Genomic DNA, 20,071 nt, shown 5'->3' on the forward strand with positions numbered 1-20,071 from the left:
TGTAATCCTGTAGAGCTGAGCTTGACCCTAGCTCCCTCCACCTTATGTAAGCTACCTTCTTCTTTTTGACGAGAAGCTCCACCACTCTCGTCATCCAAGGTTCCTTTATCTTACCACTTCTTGCCTGTCTCAGAGGGACATGAAGAATATGATCATCAGTCCCTGTAGTCTATTCACTCGTTATCACAGAACACTGACATTCATTGGGCCTTGTAAAATTATAATTGCCCATCTTAAACAATCTAACGACAATCAACCATGTGAGACTTATAGACATTTTGTATTATTCCTATAGAAAGTACTGCTTTTGTATGTACAGCAGAGATTCATGAAGACGCGTCACCACAAGTAGACGCACAGCTACTTTTGGGCACATTGAGAATCTCTCGCCGGCTGTCCAATAATAAAGCATCTACCGTTGTACTGAAACTTGTGTCATCTGGATTTGTGGAACAAAATATACATCAACATTTGGTGCTGTGGATTATTATCTGAAATATATCTAAAAATATATTAACATATGCTTTTGTGATATAAGCATATAGATCACATACTTTATTTAATCTTTCTTTCACATTTGAAGTGTAGATTTCCTTTATAAACATGCAAATTCAATTTCATTTGCTCCTACATATTATTTAAGGAAGATTAAAAAATGCAGAAAGATCACTTTCCAATATAGTATATGGTTGCTTTTGTATTGATAATTAATTTGAAATTAGACTATAAAAGACTTAAACAAAACCAAAAATAAGATTAACAATGAGATATGTTATTTTAAAGTGCTCTCTTATGGCTGATGTATACTGAAGTTAAAAATATAAAATCAGAGTTCTAGTTGAGTGCAATTCTTATCTTCTTTAAAAAATTTTGATTTTAGTCATCCAGTTGACAGAGTAGTGCAACACCACGTTTGATCCAGTGATGAACTGGTTTATCTGTTGGCAGACGCAGAGCAATAACAAAATTGGTTGAATGTCCAGTGGTAGAGAGGACTCCTTTGCGCTCACTTGTTTTGTAGACTGGGCAGACATAGTCATTTGAAGTCTTGAAGAGTGTTCTTTTATCTTCAAATAAAATAAAGTTCAATTTAGATGCAGAGTCCTCCATTCAATGTATTTTAAAAGTGATTGATCACGACTTAAACCCTTTTTTTGTTTTTATTTAGCTGTGGAACATCAGTCAAAAGTGTTGTGCTGTAAAAGCACAGCAGGTCAGGCACTATCTGAGAAGCAGGAGAATCAATGTTTCGGGCAAAAGCCCTTCATCAGGAATGAGGCTGGGAGCCTAGGGACTGGAGAGATAATTGGGAGGGGGGTGGGGGGGGGGGAAGGTAGCTGAGAGTGTGATCGGAGGAAGAGGTGGGGGTAATGGTGATAGGTCAGAGGGGAGGGTGGAGCGAATAGGTGGGAAGGAAGATGGACAGGTAGGACAGCTCATGAGGGCGGAGCTGTGGATTTCACCAGTTTCCTCATTTTCCCTCCCCCCACCTTATCCCAGATCCAACCTTCCAACTCAGCACTGCCTTCATGGCCTGTTCTACCTGTCCATCTTGGTGTCGGTGTCGGACTGGGGTGGACAAAGTTAAAAATCACACAACACCGGGTTATAGTCCAACAAGTTTATTTGGAAGCACTAGCTTTTGGAGTGCTGCTCCTTCATCAGGTACTTGTGAAGTATATGATCATGCTCACAGAATTTAAAGCCAAAGGAGTCCAGTGTCATGGAGATGTGATACAGAAAACAATCTTAGATTAAAACTATCATCTTTTGTAATGAGAGGAAACCTAATTTAGATGGTATTAGGCAAGAACGTTCAAAAGCTAATTGGGGGCAGATGTTCGAAGGTAAAGAGATAACTGGAAAATGGGAAGCCTTCAGAAATGAGATAAGGAGAGCCCAGCGACAATATATTCTTGTTAGGATGAAAGGAAAGGTTGGTATGTGTAGGGAATGCTGGATGACTAGAGAAATTGAACGTTTCGTTAAGAAAAAGACAAAAGCATATGTTCAGGTATAGACAGGGTTGATCGAGTGAATCCTTTGAAGAGTATAAAGGCAGTACGAGTATACTTAAGAAGGAAATCAGGAGGGCAAAAAGGAGACATGAGATAGCTTTGGCGAATAGAATTAAGGAGAATCCAAAGGATTTTTACAAATACATTAAGGACAAAAGGGTAACCAGGGAGAGAATAGGGCCCCTCAAAGATTAGTAAGGTGGCGTTTGTGTGGAACCGCAAGAGATGGGGGAGATACTAAATGAGTGTTATGCATCAGTATTTACTGTGGAAAAGGTCATGGAAGATATAGAATGTAGGGAAATAGATGGTGATGTCTTGAAAAATGCCCATATTACAGAGGTGGAAGTGCTGGATGTCTTGAAAAGCATAAGAGTGGATAAATCCCCAGGACCTGATCAGGTGTACCAGAGAACTCTGTGGGAAGCTAGAGAAGTGATTGCCGGGCCTTTTGCTGAGATATTTGTATCATCGATAATCACAGGTGAGGTGCTGGAAAATTGGAGGTTGGCAAATGTGGTGCCACTGTTTAAGAAGGGCGGTAAAGACAAGCCAGGGAACTATAGACCGGTGAGCCTGACCTCGGTGGTGGGCAAGTTGTTGGAGGGAATCCTGAGGGACAGGATGTACATGTATTTGGAAAGGCAAGGACTAATTAGGGATAGTTAACATGGCTCCTCAGGTACACCTGATCAGGTCCTGGGGATTTATCCACCTTTAATTGTTTCAAGACATCCAGCACTTCCTCTTCTGTATACTGGACATTTTGCAAGACATCACCATCTATTTCCCTACAGTATATATCTTCCATATCCTTTTCCACAGTAAATACTGATGCAAAATATTCATTTAGTATCTCCCCCATTTTCTGCGGCTCCATACCGAGGCCGCCTTGCTGATCTTTGAGGGGCCCTGTTCTCTCCCTAGTTACCCTTTTGACCTTAATATATTTGTAAAAAGCCTCTGGATTCTCCTTAATTCGAGTTGCCAAAGCTATCTAATGCCCCCTTTTTGCCCTCCTGATTTCCCTCTTAAGTGTACTCCTACTTCCCTTATACTCTTCTAAGGATTCACTCGATCTATCCTGTCTATACCTGACATATGCTTCCTTCTTTTTCTTAATCAAACTCTCAATTTGTTTAGTCATCCAGCATTCCCTATCCATTCCAGCCTTTCCTTTCACCCTGACAGGAGTATACTTTCTCTGGATTCTTGTATTCTCATTTCTGAAGGCTTCCCATTTTCCAGCCATCCCTTTACCTGCAAACATCTGCCTCCAATCAGCTTTTGAAAGTTCTTGCTGAATATTGTCAAAATTGGCCTTTCTCCAATTTAGAACTTCACCTTTTAGATCTGGTCTATCCTTTTCCATCACGATTTTAAAACAAATTGAATTATGGTCGCTGGCTCCAAAGTACTCCCCCACTAATGCCTCAGTCACCTGCCCTGCCTTACTTCCCAAGAGGAGGTCAAGCTTTGCACTTTCTCTAGTAGGTACATCCACATACTGAATCTGAAAATTGTCTTGTATGCACTTAAGAAATTCCTCTCCATCTAAACCTTTAACACTATGGCAGTCCCAATCGATGTTTGGAAAGTTAAAATCTCCTTCATAACTACCCTATTATTCTTACAGATAGCTGAGATCTCCTTACAAGTTTGTTTCTCAATTTCCGTCTGACTATTGGGGGTCTATAATAAGGTGATCATCCCTTTCTTATTTCTCAGTCCCACCCAAATAACTTCCTTGGATGTATTTCCGGGAATATCCTCCCTCAGCACAGCTGCAATGCTATCCCTTTTCAAAAATGCCACTCCCTCTCCTCTCTTGCCTCCCTTTCTATCCTTCCTGTAGCATTTGTATCCTGGAACATTAAGCTGCCAGTCCTGTCCATCCCTGAGCCACGTTTCTGTAATTGCTATGATATCCCATTCCCATGTTTCTAACCATGCCCTGAGTTCATCTGCCTTCCCTGTTAGGCCCCTTGTATTGAAATAAATGCAGTTAATTTATTAGTCCTACCTTGTTCCTGCTTGCCCTGACTGTTTGATTCACTTCTGTTCTCAACTGTACCGGTCTCAGATTGATCTCTTTCCTCACTATCTTCCTGGGTCCCACCCCTCCCACCTGACTAGTTTAATTCCTCCCAAGCAGTTCTGGCAAATTTCCCTACCAGTATATTAGGCCCCTTCCAATTTAGGTGCAATCCGTCTTTCTTGTACAGGTCACTTCTACCCCAAAAGAGATTCCAATGATCCAAAAATGTGAATCCTTCTCCCATACACCAGCTCCTCAGCCATGCATTTATCTGCTCTATTCTCCTATTCCTGCCCTCACTAGCTCGTAGCACTGGGAGTAACCCAGATATTACTACACTTGAGGACCTCCTTTTTAAATTTCTGCCTAACTCTCTGTAATCTCCCTTCAGAATCTCAACCTTTTCGGTTCCAATGTGGACAATGACCTCTTGCTGGCCCCTCTCCCCCGTGAGAACATTCTGCACCCTCTCTGAGACATCCTTGATCCTGGCACCAGGGAAACAACACACCATTCTGCTTTTTCGCTGCTGGCCACAGAAATGTCTGTCGGTATCTTGGACTACAGAATCCCCTAACACAATTGATCTCTTGGAAGCCTATGTACCCCTCATTGCATTAGAGCCAGTCTCTATACCAGAAACTTGGCTGTTCATGCTACGTTTCCCTGAGAATCTATCACCCCGTACATTTTCCAAAACAGCATACCTGTTTGAAATGGGTATATCCACAAAAGACTCCTGCACTCTCTTACCCTTCCTGGAGTTAACCCATCTATGTGACTGTATCTGAGACTTTTCCTCCCTTCCTATAACTGCCATCCATCACATACTGTTGCTGTTGCGAATTCCTCATTGCTTCTATCTGTCTCTCCAACCGATCCACTCGATCTCCCTTTTAAAACTGCTGTTGTTTTGACTTTTATTTTTCAAAGTTCCAAAACAATGCAACAGCAAATAAAACAACAATTGCTGCTCCTGGAATTCAAGGAAATCACCTCCAACACCTAAAAAACCTCAAAAAAAGGAGCAGCCTGTTACAGCCAGAATTTTTCCCATCCTCCATCTTGGATTACCCAGACTCCAGCCTCAAGTTGCTCCAAGAGGGGAGATCCAACCGAAGGGAGCAGGTACACCACCTTGATCAGGTTCCCTGGGGCTGACCAAGACACTTCCCCATCAGATCATCTCCCAAACACGGAGGAAATGAAAGTAAAAGCGCAATCAGCGGGCGGGAAATATCTGGGAGAGGGTGGGAAAAGAGGGTGGAAACCAGCAGATGAATTTCTTTTAAAAAGAATTTAATAACCTTCACGTTCTCGTAGTAGCTGCTGCTCGATAACTTTTCCATGTCAGTGAAACAACGTCCAGATTCCTTCCGGATGTACCGCAGTAAGTGATTCACCACCTCATTGACCTGTCTCGATGCCCAGGATTTCTGCACCGACTTGATCGTCAGGTTTTCCACCACATTCCGCAGCACTTTGTTCAGCTCTGCGGCCCTTCTGCTGCTGGGGACATTGCTGCTATCCCCAGCAGCCGCCCTCCCCTTCTCCTGGACCCCGCTGCCTGTCCTCCTGCCATTCCTTGCCTTACTGCCCCCGTTTTTCCCAACATCCCCCCTGGGGCTACCGCTGTTCTTCAGGTGTGTTGCTGCTCTCCCGCAATACCTCCTCCTTGGACCCTGTCCCCTCCTGGCCTTTCGGGCTGCCGGCGGCCGCTCGGCCCGAGCCGCCTGGTTTCCCTGCGTTCCCGCTGCCGACCCCCCTGATCCTGGCTCCAGCTCCGGAGCTCGCTCCCGCTCAGCCCGGCACCTTCCTCTGGCTCATTGCCTCAATAAGGTTCCCCATGGGAGACTGATTAGCAAGGTTGGATCTCATGGAATACAGGGAGAACTAACCATTTGGACACAGAACTGGCTCAAAGGTCGAAGACAGAGGGTGGTGATGGAGAGTTGTTTTTCAGACTGGAGGCCTGTGACCAGTGGAGTGCCACAAGGATCAGTGCTGGGTCCTCTACTTTTTGTCATTTACATAAATGATTTGGATGCAAGCATAAGAGGTATAGTTAGTATGTTTGCAGATGACACCAAAATTGGAGGTGTAGTGGACAACGAAGAAGGTTAACTCAGATTACAACGGGATCTTGATCAGATGGGCCAATGGGCTGAGAAGTGGTAGAGGATTTTAATTTAGATAAATGCGAGGTGTTATATTTTGGGAAAGCAAATCTTAGCAGGACTTATACACTTAATGGTAAGGTTCTGGGAAGTGTAGCTGAATAAAGAGACCTTGGTGTGTGGTTCATAGCTCCTTGAAAGTGGAGTCGCAGGTAGATAGGATAGTGAAGAGGACGTTTGGTATGCTTTCCTGTTTTGGTCAGAGTATTGAGTACAGGAGTTGGGAGATCATGTTGTGGCTATACAAGACATTGGTTAGACCACTTTTGGAATATTGCGTGCAAATCTGGTCTCCTTCCTATTGGAAAGATGTTGTGAAACTTGAAAGGGTTCAGAATAAATTTACAAGGATGTTGCCAGGGTTGGAGGATTTGAGCTATAGGGAGAGGCTGAACAGGCTGGGGCTGTTTTCCCTGGAGCGCAGATGCTGTGGGGTGACCTTATAGAGATTTATAAAATCATGAAGGGCATGGATAGGATAAATAGACAAAGTCTCTTCCCTGGGGTGGGGGAATACAGAACTAGAGGGCATAGGTTTAGGGTGAGAGGGGAAAGATATAAAAGGGACCTAAGGAGCAACTTTTTCATCCAGAGGGTGGTACGTGTATGGAATGAGCTGCCAGAGGAAGTGGTGGAGGATGGTACGATTGCAATATTTAAAAGGCATTTGGATGGGTATATGAATAGGAAGGGTTTGGAGGATATGGGCTGGGTGCTGGCAGGTGGAACTAGGTTGGTTTGGGATATATGGTCGGCATGGACAAGTTGGACCAAAGGTTTGTTTCCATGCTGTACATCTCTATGACTCTATGTGTCGGTTTCTGTTCTTTGATATGTAAATCCTCGAGTTTCTTTTAAATTACATTCTCAAGATAGCTCAGCTTTTTAAACAATAGGTGTGAAGTCTGTCTGTGTACCAATGCTATGTCAGGCCAAAAAATCCTCTGTATAGTTTTACAGAGTTTTGCATGGATCCATGTAGTTTTTGAGCAAAATAAAATGTAATTCTGCAAAAACAAATTCACTCCATAAGCTTATAGGTGCGCGCATGCAGGAGCGACAGATTCTGTGCGCATCTGATAGGGTGTGTATGTATACGTGTGTCGGTGTAAACTTGGTTAAGTATGTATGTGAGTATGATGGGGTATATATGTGAGAGGATGTGTGTGTCGGTGTGAGTGCGGGTGGTGCATGTGTGTGCATATTAGAGAGAGAGAGAGAGAGAAAGAGTGTGTGTGTGTGTGTGTGTGGTGCAGTGGGGTCACCTGTAGTGTGACATGAACCCAAGGTCCAGGATGAGGCCATTCACATGGGTACTGAACTTGGCTATCAACTTCTGCTCAGACACTCTGTGTTGTTGCTTGTCCCGAAGTCCGCCTTGTTCAATGGTCACCCAAAAGTCCAAGGTCGAATATCCCAGACAGCTAAAGTGTTCTCTCATTGGGAGGGAACACTCCTGCCTGGTGATTGTTGTGTGGTGTCCATTCGTCCGTTGTTGTAGCATCTGCTCGGTCTCGCCAATGTACCGTGCCTCTGAGCATCCTTGCCTGCAGCGTATGAGATGGACCACATTGGCCAAGTTACATGAGTTCTCACTGTGTACATGGTGGGAGATGTCCCCACAAGAAATTGTGCTACCCATGTCAATACTCTGACACATCTTGCAGCGGCTTCTGTAGGAGGGTTGTATGGTGGTGTTCTGAATGTTGGGCAGTTTGCTACGAATCATGATCTGTTTAAGGTTTGGTGGTTGTTTAAAGGTGAGAAGTGGAGGCACAGGGAAGGTATGGGCAAAGTGCCTATTCTCATCGATAATGTGCTGCAGATTGCGAAGAACATGATGTAATCATTCAGCTCCTGGGAAGTCCTGGACAATGAAGGGTACCCTGTCTGTTGCAGTCTGAGTCTGTCTCCTGAGGACTTCATTACAATTTCTCACTGTGGCATGTTGGTACTGGCAGTCGATGACTGAGCATCATACACTGTTCTTTTGAGGGCATCCTTGAGCACTTTCAAGTGTCTGTCATGTTCCTCCTCATCTGAACAGATCCTATGTATGCAGACAGCTTGTCCTTAGGGCCTGGCTGTTTAAATAAGTTTATGGTGGAAGCTATAGAAGTGTGTAGCAGCATGAGATTATCCGTGGTTTGCGGTGCAGTGAGGTGCTGAGATACCCACCCTTGATGGAGATGCATGTGTCCAAGAATGAGACGGATACTAAAGAACACTGTTTAAGAAGGACGGTAAGGACAAGCCAGGGAACTATAGATCAGTGAGCCTGACATCGGTGGTGGGCAAGTTGTTGGAAGGGATCCTGAGGGACAGGATGTACGTGTATTTGGAAAGGCAAGGACTAATTAGGGATAGTTAACATGGTTTTGTGTGTAGGAAATCATGTCCCACAAACTTGATTGAGATTTTGAAGAAGTAACAAAGTACATTGATGAGGGCAGAGCAGTAGATGTGATCTATATTGACTTCAGTAAGGCGTTCGACAAGGTTTCCCCATGGGAGACTGATTAGCAAGGTTAGATCTCACAGAATACAGGGAGAACTAGCCATTTGGATACAGAACTGGCTCAAAGATAGAAGACAGAGGGTGGTGGTGGAGGATTGTTTTTCAGACTGGAGGCCTGAGACCAGTGGAGTGCCACAAGGATTGGTGCTGGGTCCTCTGCTTTTTGTCATTTACATAAATGATTTGGATGTGAGCATAAGAGGTATAGTTAGTAAGTTTGCAGATGACACCAAAATTGGAGGTGTAGTGGACAGCGAAGAGGGTTACCTCAGATTACAACAGGTCTTGACCGGATGGGTCATTGGGCTGAGAAGTGGCAGATGGAGTTTAATTCAGATAAATGCGAGGTGCTGCATTTTGGGAAAGCAAATCTTAGCAGGACTTATACACTTAATGGTAAGGTCCGAGGGAGTGTTACTGAATAAAGAGACCTTGGACTGCAGATTGATAACTCCTTGAAAGTGGAGTCACAGGTAGGATAGTGAAGGCGGCGTTTGGTATGCTTTCCTGTTTTGGTCAGAGTATTGAGTACAGGAGTTGGGCTGTACAGGACATTGGTTAGGCCACTGTTGGAATATTGCATGCAATTCTGGTCTCCTTCCTATTGGAATTATGTTGTGAAACTTGAAAGGGTTCAGAAAAGATTTACAAGGATGTTGCCAGGGCTGGAGGATTTGGGCTTTAGGGAGAGGCTGAACAGGCTGGGGCTGTTTTCCTTGGAGCGTCGGAGGCTGAGGGGCGACCTTATAGAGGTTTACAAAATTATGAGGGGCATGGATAGGGTAAATAGGCAAAGTATTTTCCCTGGGGTCAGGATTCCAGAACTAGAGGGCATAGGTTTAGGGTGAGTGGGGAAAGATATAAAAGAAACCAATGCGGCAACATTTTCACACAGAGGGTGGTACGTGTATGGAATGAGCTGCCAGAGGAGGTGGTGGAAGCTGGTACATTTGCAACATTTAAGAGGCATTTGGATGGGCATATGAATAGGAAGGGTTTGGAGGGATATGGGCCGCGTGCTGGCAGGTGGGACTAGATTGGGTTGGGATATCTGGTCGGCATGGACGGGTTGGACTGAAGGGTCTGTTTCAATGCTGTACACCTCTATGACTCTATGACTCAAATAGTCCATGGTAAGTCTGATGGTGGAATGAAACTCGTTGATATCACCATGTAGTTGTTTCAGTGACTCCTCATCATGGGTCCAGAGGAAGAAAATGTCATCAATATATATAGTGTATAGTGTTGGTTAGAGGTCCTGTGCAGAAAAGAAGTCTTGTTTGAACTTGTGCATGAAGATGTTGGCATATTGAGGTACAACTGTGGTCCCCATGACCATTCCGTGTGTCTGGATGAAGAACTGGTTGTCAAAGGTGAAAATGTTCTGGTCAAGGATAAAGCAGATGGTGCTCAGAGATTGACAGTTGTTGGTGTTGAGTACTGAGGCTGTTGCCCTGATGCTGTCATCGTGCGGGATGTTGGTGTAGAGTGCTGAAATGTCCTTTGTGACAAGGAATCTTCCCGGTTTGACAGGTCTGTGGGTGCTGAGTTTCTGTAAGAAATCTGTAGTGTTATGACAGAAGCTGGGTGGGACCCCTGTGTAATAGGGATCAAAATGCCTTTGACATAGCCAGAGAGGTTCTCACATGGGGTCCCATTACCTGATACGATGGGATGTCCTGGTATGTTGGCTTTGTGTATCTTCGGAAGGACACCACTCATCAATCATGAGACAGGAATGTTTCCTCCTAGTCGGGGAACACTTCAGTGGTCCGGGAAATTCAGCCTCAGACTTTCGGTTAACCTCCTCGAAGACAGACTTTGGGACAAGCAACAATGCAGAGTGGCTGAGCAGAAGATGATAGCCAAGTTTGGTACCCATGTGAATGGCCTCAACCAGGACCCTGGATTCATGTCACACTGCTGGTGACCCCACTGCACGATACACACACACACACACACTATGGGGTGAATTTATCTTTTGCAGAATTACATTTTATTTTGCTCAAAAACTGCATAAATCCATATAAAACTCTATAAAACTATACAGAGAGTTTGTCAGTCTGACATAGTATTGGGACACCTATTGTTTAAAAAGCTGAGCTATTTTAAGAAGGTAATTTAAAAGAAGATCTGGGATTTACATATCAAAGAACAAAAACCAGCGTATCTCATTATAAAAGGTGTAAGTCTGGATCTAAAATTTTTTTACTGTATCACATCTCCATGACACTGGACTCCTTTGGCTATAAATTCTGTGAGCATGATCTTAACCTCCACAACCACCTGATGAAGGAGCGGCGCTCTGAAAGCTAGTGCTTCCAAATAAATCTGTTGGACTATAACCTGGTGTTGTGTAATTTTTAACTTAAACTGATGTCATACCAAAAAATAATTGTTTTGACAAATGTTTAGGAAATGGCCTTAAATTATGCTGTGAGATAGCAGCATATAAACATATCTGTCAGAAATTTTCCTGTGTTGTTATTCAATCCATGATTTAAATGACAGAAGCCCAAAAGGGAGAAATTTTGTTGAGAAAAATCAAAGCATATTTACTCACTTGGTTTTATCCAGATAACTGGCATTAAATCAAAGAGGACTTTTGGAAATTGCTCAGCCATTAATCCTCTGCAAAGACAGGGAAAATAATGTTATAGAATAAAAATCACAATAAATTTGCAATAACATCTCACACAATGGCCAAACAATTACAATGATACTGCTAAAATAATTTTCAATTTGGGGCAATTCAACAAATTTGATTGTTCCTGCATACTTCTCTCGATCCCATCGGGCACCGTCAAGGAACACTCCATGAATGTAAGCTCCATCTGGTGGTGACTTTGTTGCTGTATCTGTAGACAGGACCTAAAGAAATAAAACATTTCAATTCCTGTTTTTTAACCAAAAACACAGCTAAGATTCCAATTATGCAATGAATTTTAACAATATCATCATTAGAATAGCAGAATGTATCGCTGGACATCGGAGTGCGTCTGGGAAAATTAACAGTGAAATTCAAAACTAATCTTTGGAGAAACCTGTTTGGGAGAGGTCACAGCACAGAGACAGATAAGTGGATATTTTGAGTGTGGCCTTACAATAAGTCTGCTGTACTGAGTAGAGTGGGTTCTTTCTTGATTATATGTTTTATTGAGACATGTCTCTTGATTAAACTTAAAATATAAGTCATAAGTATTAACTTGACCTGGAGCAGATTTTTGTCCTTAGATTGAAAGAAGCAAAAATGGCCTTTATTAGAGTGATATGCTCTTTTTGTCGAATGTGGGAGTTTAGGGAGAGTTTACTGGTTATTGAGGATTATATCTGCAATAAATGCCGTTGGTTGTGAATCCTCCCAGATCAAATGGATCAGTTCGAGAGACATTAGAGGCAATGAGGAATTTACAAGAGCAAGGGGATGTGATGGATGACAGTTATAGGAAGGGGGAAAAGTCACAGATACAGTCACATAGATTGGTAAACTCTAGGAAAGGTAAGAGAGGTAGGTGGTTAGTGCAGGAGCCTTATGTGGCTATCCCCATTTCAAACAAGTATGCTGTTTTCGAAGATGTAGGGGGTGATGGATTCTTAGGGGAACGTAGCACGAACAACCAAGTTTCTGGTATTGACACTGGGTCTAATGCAATGAGGGGTATGTTGGGTTCCAAGAGATCGAATATGTTATGGGACTCTCTAGTCCAAGGTACAGACAGACGTTTCTGTGGCCAGCAGTGAAAAATCAGAATGGTGTGTTGCTTCCCTGGGCCAGGACCAAGGATGTCTCAGAGAGGGTGCAGAATGTTCTCAAGAGGGAGGGGGGGCCAGCAAGAGGTCATTGTCCACATTGGAACCAACGACATAGGAAGGGAAAAGGTTGAGATTCTGAAGGGAGATTACCGACAGTTAGGCAGAAATTTAAAAAGGAGGTCCTCAAGAGCAGTAATATCTGGATTACTCCCGGTGCTATGAACTAGTGAGGGCATGAATAGGAGGATAGAGCAGATGAATGCATGGCTAAGGAGCTGGTGCTTGGGAGAATAATTCACATTTTTGAATCATTGGAAGCTCTTTTGGGGTAGAAGTGACCTGTACAAGAAGGATGGATTGCACCTAATTGGAAGGGGATTAATATACTGGCAGGGAGATTTGCTAGAGCTGCTCAGGAGGGTTTAAACTAGTAAGGTGGAGGGGTGGGAACAAGAGAGATAGTGAGGAAAGAGCAGCACGGTAGCACAGTGGTTAGCACTGCTGCCTCATAGCGCCAGAGACCTGGGTTCAATTCCTGCCTCAGGCACGTTGTCTGCGTGGATTTCCTCCGGGTACTCTGGTTTCGTCCCACAGTCCAAAAATGTGCAGATTAGGTGAATTAGCCATGCTAAATTGCCCGTAGTGTTAGGTGAAGGGGTAAATGTAGAGGACTGGGTCTGGGTGGGTTGCTCTTCAGAGGGTCAGTGTGGACCTCTTGGGCCGAAGGGCCTGTTTCCACACTGTAAGTAATCTAATCTAATGGTACAGTTTAGAACAAAGGTGAGTCAAATAATCAGGGCAGGCAAGGACAAAGTAGAGAACAAGATAGGACTGATAAATTAAACTGCATTTATTTCAATGCAAAAAGCCCATCAGGAACGGCAGATGAACTCAGGGCATCGTTAGGAACATGGGACTGGGATATCATAGCAATTACAGAAACTTGGCTCAGGGATGGGCAGGACTGGCAGCTTAATGTTCCAGGATACAAATGCTATGACGGTTTTGGGGGTGGGGGGAGGGGAGCATGGCGTGGCGTTTTTGATAAAGGATAGCATTACAGCTGTTCTGAGGGAGGATATTCTTGGAAATGCATCGAGGGAAGTTATTTGGGTGGAACTGAGAAATAAGAAAGGGATGATCACCTTACTGGGATTGTATTATAGATCTTTGAGGAGAAAGTGAGGTCTGCAGATGTTGGAGATCAGAGCTGGAAATGTGTTGCTGGAAAAGCGCAGCAGGTCAGGCAGCATCCAGGGAACAGGAGAATCGACGTTTCGGGCATAAGCCCTTCTTCAGGCCTGAAGAAGGGCTTATGCCCGAAACGTCGATTCTCCTGTTCCCTGGATGCTGCCTGACCTGCTGCGCTTTTCCAGCAACACATTTCCAGCTTGTATTATAGACCCCCAATAGTCAGAGGGAAATTGAGAAACAAACTTGGAAGGAGATCTCAGTTATCTGTAAGAATAATAGGGTGGTTATGGCAGGGGATTTTAACTTTCCAAACATAGACTGGGACTGCCATAGTGTTAAGGGTTTAGATGGAGAGGAATTTGTTAAGTGTTTACAAGAAAATTGTTTGATTCAGGATGTGGATATATCTACTAGAGAAGGTGCAAAACTTGACGTACTCTTGGGAAGTAAGGCAGGGCAGGTGACTGAGGTGTCAATGGGGGAGCACTTTGGGGCCAGTGACCATAATTCTATTAGTTTTAAAATAGTGATGGAAAAGGATAGGCCAAATCTAAAAGTTGAAGTTCTAAATTGGAGAAAGGCTAATTTTGACAGTATTAGGCAAGAACTTTCAAAAGCTGATTGGGGGCAGATGTTCGCAGGTAAAGGGGTGGCTGAAAAATGGGAAGCCTTCAGAAATGAGATAACAAGAATTCAGAGAAAGTATATTCCTGTTAGGGTGAAAGGAAAGGCTGGTACGTGTAGGGAATGCTGGATGACTAAAGAAATTGAGGGTTTGATTAAGAAAAAGAAGGAAGCATATGTAAGTTATAGACAGGATAGATCGAGTGAATCCTTAGAAGAGTATAAAGGCAGTTAGAGTATACTTAAGAGGGAAATCAGGAGGGCAAAAAGGGGGCATGAAATAGCTTTGGCGAATAGAATTAAGGAGAATCCAAAGAGTTTTTACAAATATATTAAGGACAAAAGTGTAACTAGGGAGAGAATAGGGCCCCTCAAAGTTCAGCAAGGCGGCCTCTGTGTGGAGCCGCAGAAAATGGGGGAGATACTAAACGAGTATTTTGCGTCAGTATTTACTGTGGAAAAGGATATGGAAGATATAGAAAGTAGCAAAATAGATGGTGACACCTTGCAAAATGTCCAGTATACAGAGGAGGAAGTGCTGGATGTCTTAAAACGGTTAAAGGTGGATAAATCCCCAGGACCTGATCAGGTGTACCCAAGAACTCTGTGGGAAGCTAGAGAAATGATTGCTGGGCCTCTTGCTGAGATATTTCCATCATTGATAGTCACAGGTGAGGTGGCAGAAGACTGGAGGTTGGCTAACGTAGTGCCACTGTTTAAGAAGGGTAGTAAGGACAAGCCAGGGAACTATAGACTGGTGAGCCTGATGTTGGTGGTGGGCAAATTGTTGGAGGGAATCCTGAGCGACTGGATGTATATGTATTTGGAAGGGCAAGGACTGATTTAGGGATAGTCAACATGGCTTTGTGCATGGGAAATCATGTCTCACAAACTTGATTGAGTGTTTTGAAGAAGTTAAAAAGAGGATTGATGAGGGCAGAGTGATCTGTATGGACTTCAGTAAGGTGTTCGACAAGATTCCCCATGGGAGTCTGGTTAGCAAGGTTAGATCTCACAGAATAAAGGGAGAACTAGCCATTTGGATACAGAACTGGCTCAAAGGTAGAAGACAGAAGGTGGTAGTGGAGGGTAGCTTTTCAGACTGGAGGCTTGTGACTAGTGGAGTGCCACAAGGATCGGTGCTGGGTCCTCTACTTTTTGTCATTTACATACATGATTTGGATGCGAGCATAAGAGGAACAGATAGTAAGTTTGCAGATGACGGGCGGCACGGTGGCACAGTGGTTAGCACTGCTGCCTCACAGCGCCAGAGACCCGGGTTCAATTCCCACCTCAGGCGACTGACTGTGTGGAGTTTGCACATTCTCCCTGTGTCTGCGTGGGTTTCCTCCGGGTGCTCCGGGTTCCTCCCACAGTCCAAAGATGTGCAGGTAAGGTGAATTGACCATGCTAAATTGCCCGTAGTGTTAGGTAGAGGGTAAATGTAGGGGTATGGGTGGGTTGCGCTTCGGCGGGTCGGTGTGGACTTGTTGGGCCGAAGGGCCTGTTTCCACACTGTAACGTAATCTAATCTAATCTGTCATGACACCAAAATTGGAGGTGTAGTGAACAGCAAAGAAGGTTACCTCAGATTACAACAGGATCTTGATGTGATGGGCTAATGAGCCGAGAAGTGGCAGATGGAGTTTAATTCAGATAAATGCAAGGTGTTCATTTTGGGAAATCAAATCTTAGCAGGACTTATACACTAATGGTAAGGTCCTAGAGAGTGTTGCTGAATAAAGAGACCTTGGAGTGCAGGTTCATAGCTCCTTGAAAGTGGAATCGCAGGTAGATAAGATTGTGAAGGAGGTGTCTGATATGCTTTCTTTAATTGGTCAGAATATTGAGTACAGGATTTGGGAGGTGATGTTACAGCTGTACAGGACATTGATTAGGCCACTTTTTGATTATTGCTTGCACTTTCGTCTCCTTCCTATTGGAAGGCTGTTGTGAAACTTGAAAGGGTTCAGAAAAGATTTACAAGGATGTTGCCAGGGTTGGAGGATTTGAGCTATAGGGAGAGGCTGAACAGGCTGGGGCTGTTTTCCCTGGAGCATTGGAGGCTGAGGGGTGACCTTATAGAGGTTTACAAATTTATAAGGGGCATGGATAGGATAAATAGACAAAGTCTTTTCTCTGGGGTAGGGGAGTCCAGAACTAGAGGGCATAGGTTTAGGGTGAGAGGGGAAAGATATAAAAGGGACCTAAGGAGCAACTTTTTCATCCAGAGGGTGGTACGTGTATGGAATGAGCTGCCAGAGGAAGTGGTGGAGGCTGGTACAATTATAACATTTAAAAGGATTTGGATGGGTATATGAATAGGAAGGGTTTGGAGGGATATGGGCCGGGTGCTGGCAGGTGGGACTAGATTGGGTTGGGATATCTGGTCGGCATGGACGGGTTGGATCGAAGAGTCTGTTTCCATGCTGTACATCTCTATGACTCTATGTTGTCCCTTCTTCTTGCAATGAAAATTAAACATTTTGACAACACTTGATTTAATGCTGGTAGGAAATATTGGTTAAACAATGCATGAAGAAACTTCACAATGCTGATTTTATTCTTTATTGATGAGAAAGTAACTGAGAGGCAAAAAGAGAAAGTAACAGAAGAAGATTACCTCGTACTCAAATCCCAGCAGGTCAATTGGGATGGTGTACTTTCTGGCATAGTTCTGCATTACACCAGTCAAGAAGGCTTGGGTAAAGAAAAACCCAGACAACCAGAAGACGGTAGGCTTTTCATTATCAAACCAGTTCTGTCAAATATAAAACACTGAATTAGTTACAGCATTTATAGAAACAAAATCTACTTTAATTAGTTCAAAAATGAGATTAAGGAATTTGAGAATTTAATAATACATAGTTTGATGAATCCCTCCATCAAGCATATACAAAATTCATGTGGTAAAGTTTCTAAATCAAGTCATTGAGAAACCAAAGTTTGAATTATCTAGAAAATAGGAAGGGAGTAGGGGTGGAGAACATTGCTGTTTTGAGATTAAGAAAACTGGAATAACAGGTTTTCCTCACATAGATCATATTTAGTGGCAGGATCTTATCATCATTTTCCGTCTCTGCTTCTATTTTTTCATTTCAACTAGCCAGACTTTAGAGCAGATGGATTTCTGGCATGGCTGTGGAGGAGTGTGAGGAGAGGAGGAGGGATCAAAGATACTAGATCAGAATCATTGGTGGTGAAAGAAATTGGAAGGATCATAAGTCAGGTCAGAAATTGGAAGTGCCTTGAGGAAGAAAACAAATGAATTAATAATGGAGAAGATTAGATTTGTGGGGAATTCAAGAGAATGTGGGTGGAAAGGAGATCTGAAGAATTGGTGAGGGAGATTGGAAAACTCAGGGGAAGATTAGAAAGGCCTGGTGGGTGAGCAGAGGCAAAGAAGGGTCATACAGGGTAGATTGGAAGAGCCCAACTTTGGAAAGATTTGTGATAGAAGAGATCAGAGGCTCCATTGGAGATCAATAGGGTCATTGTGGGTTAGTGAAAGGCATTGTGATATGGAGCAATTGGAAGGGATTAAGGGGAGATTGAAAGAGTTTAAGGGGTTTGAGGGAAGTTTATATTTGTAGTAGATAGCTTGGGCAGGACAAATCAGAAGAGTGTTACTAGGTTTAGAGATCAGAAGGGTCATGGTGTAGCATGTGATTGCAGAAAGTGTGTGAAGCACATAAAGTGAATTCAGTAGGCACTTACTTCAACATCTAGCAGTTTTTACTGAAGCAAACTCCTTCATTAATGAAGAACCCTACCTCCTTCCCCCTCAACCCAATACCACTTCTCATTATTTCTAATCATTATCAGTTTCTTTGCTGGTTAAAGTACTAGTACAGGAGGCAATTCTGATTCAAGTGCAGAAGATAGTCTTTGAATCTGAGCAGGCATTTGTTAATAGTTTTAATGATTAATATTGTGGATAATCATGGAACCAAAACTCCAGAATAATTTACATGGATTGTGGATGACTTTAGTTGGAAAGTGGGATTTATGACATACACAGATCTCTTTGTACATACTATATATGAAATACGAAAAGAAAGGATCACATAATTCAGATCATTAGTAATACTGGCAAACGATGCATTGCAGAGAAACAATGAGGTAAATAATAGCATTATGCATACTAGATGGGGGTTCACAGGATAATAAAATAATAGACAAGAAAGTAATTTATTATATGTAATAATGATAGTTAATTTTATGCAATAACATGAGGAAGTAAATTAATCCACTTCCTATATAGCATCGTATTCATGAGAAGTTCTTCATTGGTCAGATAATGAATGGAAGCTATGTAATCAGGAAGATTGGAGTGGTCTCACTGAAAGAACACTTTTCTTTATATAATACAAGATTTATACTAAGGCATGGAGATACATGTATTAACATTCATTATTTTCCAGCTTTTACTAACATTTTGGCCTCTAGCTATTTTGAGATCATGGTAATCTACATAATGTTTACCTGTAGGAATTGTAGCCGTGCCAAGAAATCAGTAATGTAGCTCCCCAATGGCTTGAGGCTGGGATAAGAACGTTGAGCCCACTGATCGGGAAGTTTTCCAACGAGCAAACTTCCTGCCAGTGCTTCCAGCTTTGAATCCATCACTACTAGACCTTTAATTGCTTTCTGAAGGCTCTGAAGGGTGAATCGTATTGTTCGAATTAAACTAAAATTAAGAGAGATGAAAGAACAAAATTGTAATAAAATAGTACCTAGGACCTGATTGCTAATTATTAACTATTCAGTCAAACTAAAGCCATGAAGGGACTAGAAACCAAGAAGGAAAATTTAAAAATTGTGGTGTTGCTTAACAATGGTCAAATTACCATAGGTCAGCAGGGATGGCAGTGATGGGTAAACAGAACTTAGTACAAGTTAGGAAATTGGCAATAGAATTTTGCACGATCTCAGCAGACGGAGAGGCCGAGGTCTCGTGCACAATGTGCTTTTGCCTAGTCTCCTGAACGGGAAGCAGACTTCACAGAAAACTCCCAGCCCCAGAGGAAATCAATTAGTCAAATAATCAATGATCCGAACGAAATAGTGCCCACCAATCTCATTCAGATAATTGAGGTTCCTCTGTATTTTGGTGAAGCTGTATTGTACTCATTTCCAAGGTCAAAATAGCCCTTCTGAAATGCAATGCCCAGAACTGAATATATGTTTCTAAATTGGGTTAATCAGAGTTTTCTATAAGTGCAGAATAATTTCATCGCCCGAGTTTTACATCCACTGCATTTTTGAATTAACTTTTGTAGTTGTCCACTAGCCTTTAATGATTTCTGTGTATGGAACCCTAAAACTCTCTGCTGCTCCTTGGTATCCAGATTCTCTCTGATCTACCTTTCAGGTCCAAGTGTGAATGATTTCATACCTTTCCACATTAAATTTCATCTGCCGGGGGGGATCCAAGATGGCAGCGACCCAGTAAGACTGAGTCTATAGTGCTCCTCCCAAGACTTGGGCACAGTGGGTCACCTACCCCCTACCAAGCTCACCAAACCATTTATAATAGTTTAGTAACTCAATTAGTTGCGTAATATTACATTTAAACAACTTAATCCTAAGTTAAAATGACTAAAGGGAAGGGAGCCCGCAGCTCTCAGCAAGCAGGAACCCCTCCCCCACGCTCTCCAGCTGCAGCAGAGGCGTCCACAGCCGCCCCGGGGGACTTACCAACAGTAGCAAGCCTTGCAGAAATGCTTTCCAAGCTTGACTCGAAGAT

The 20,071-nt window shown here is 43.1% G+C and overlaps 1 protein-coding gene across 2 annotated transcripts in view; it reads right to left on the bottom strand.

Annotated features, from left to right (window-relative positions):
• Positions 1–519: 519 nt before the first annotated feature.
• Positions 520–20,071, bottom strand: part of dnah12 (dynein, axonemal, heavy chain 12) — a 284,710-nt gene continuing 265,158 nt past the window's right edge. For both annotated transcript variants that reach the window (XM_043708118.2, XM_087994328.1), the window contains 5 exons: positions 18,808–19,012; positions 16,946–17,083; positions 11,531–11,622; positions 11,315–11,382; positions 520–1,067 (listed from right to left, as the gene is read on the bottom strand). In XM_043708118.2, the coding sequence (XP_043564053.1) occupies positions 877–1,067; positions 11,315–11,382; positions 11,531–11,622; positions 16,946–17,083; positions 18,808–19,012 (694 nt within the window). In that variant the 3' untranslated portion in view covers positions 520–876. The remainder of the gene's footprint in view (positions 1,068–11,314; positions 11,383–11,530; positions 11,623–16,945; positions 17,084–18,807; positions 19,013–20,071) is intronic.

The sequence above is a fragment of the Chiloscyllium plagiosum genome, unplaced genomic scaffold (genome assembly GCF_037043375.1).
Source record: "Chiloscyllium plagiosum isolate Xiang-an unplaced genomic scaffold, Cpla_swu_hap1 HiC_scaffold_14, whole genome shotgun sequence".
Taxonomy (NCBI): domain Eukaryota; kingdom Metazoa; phylum Chordata; class Chondrichthyes; order Orectolobiformes; family Hemiscylliidae; genus Chiloscyllium; species Chiloscyllium plagiosum.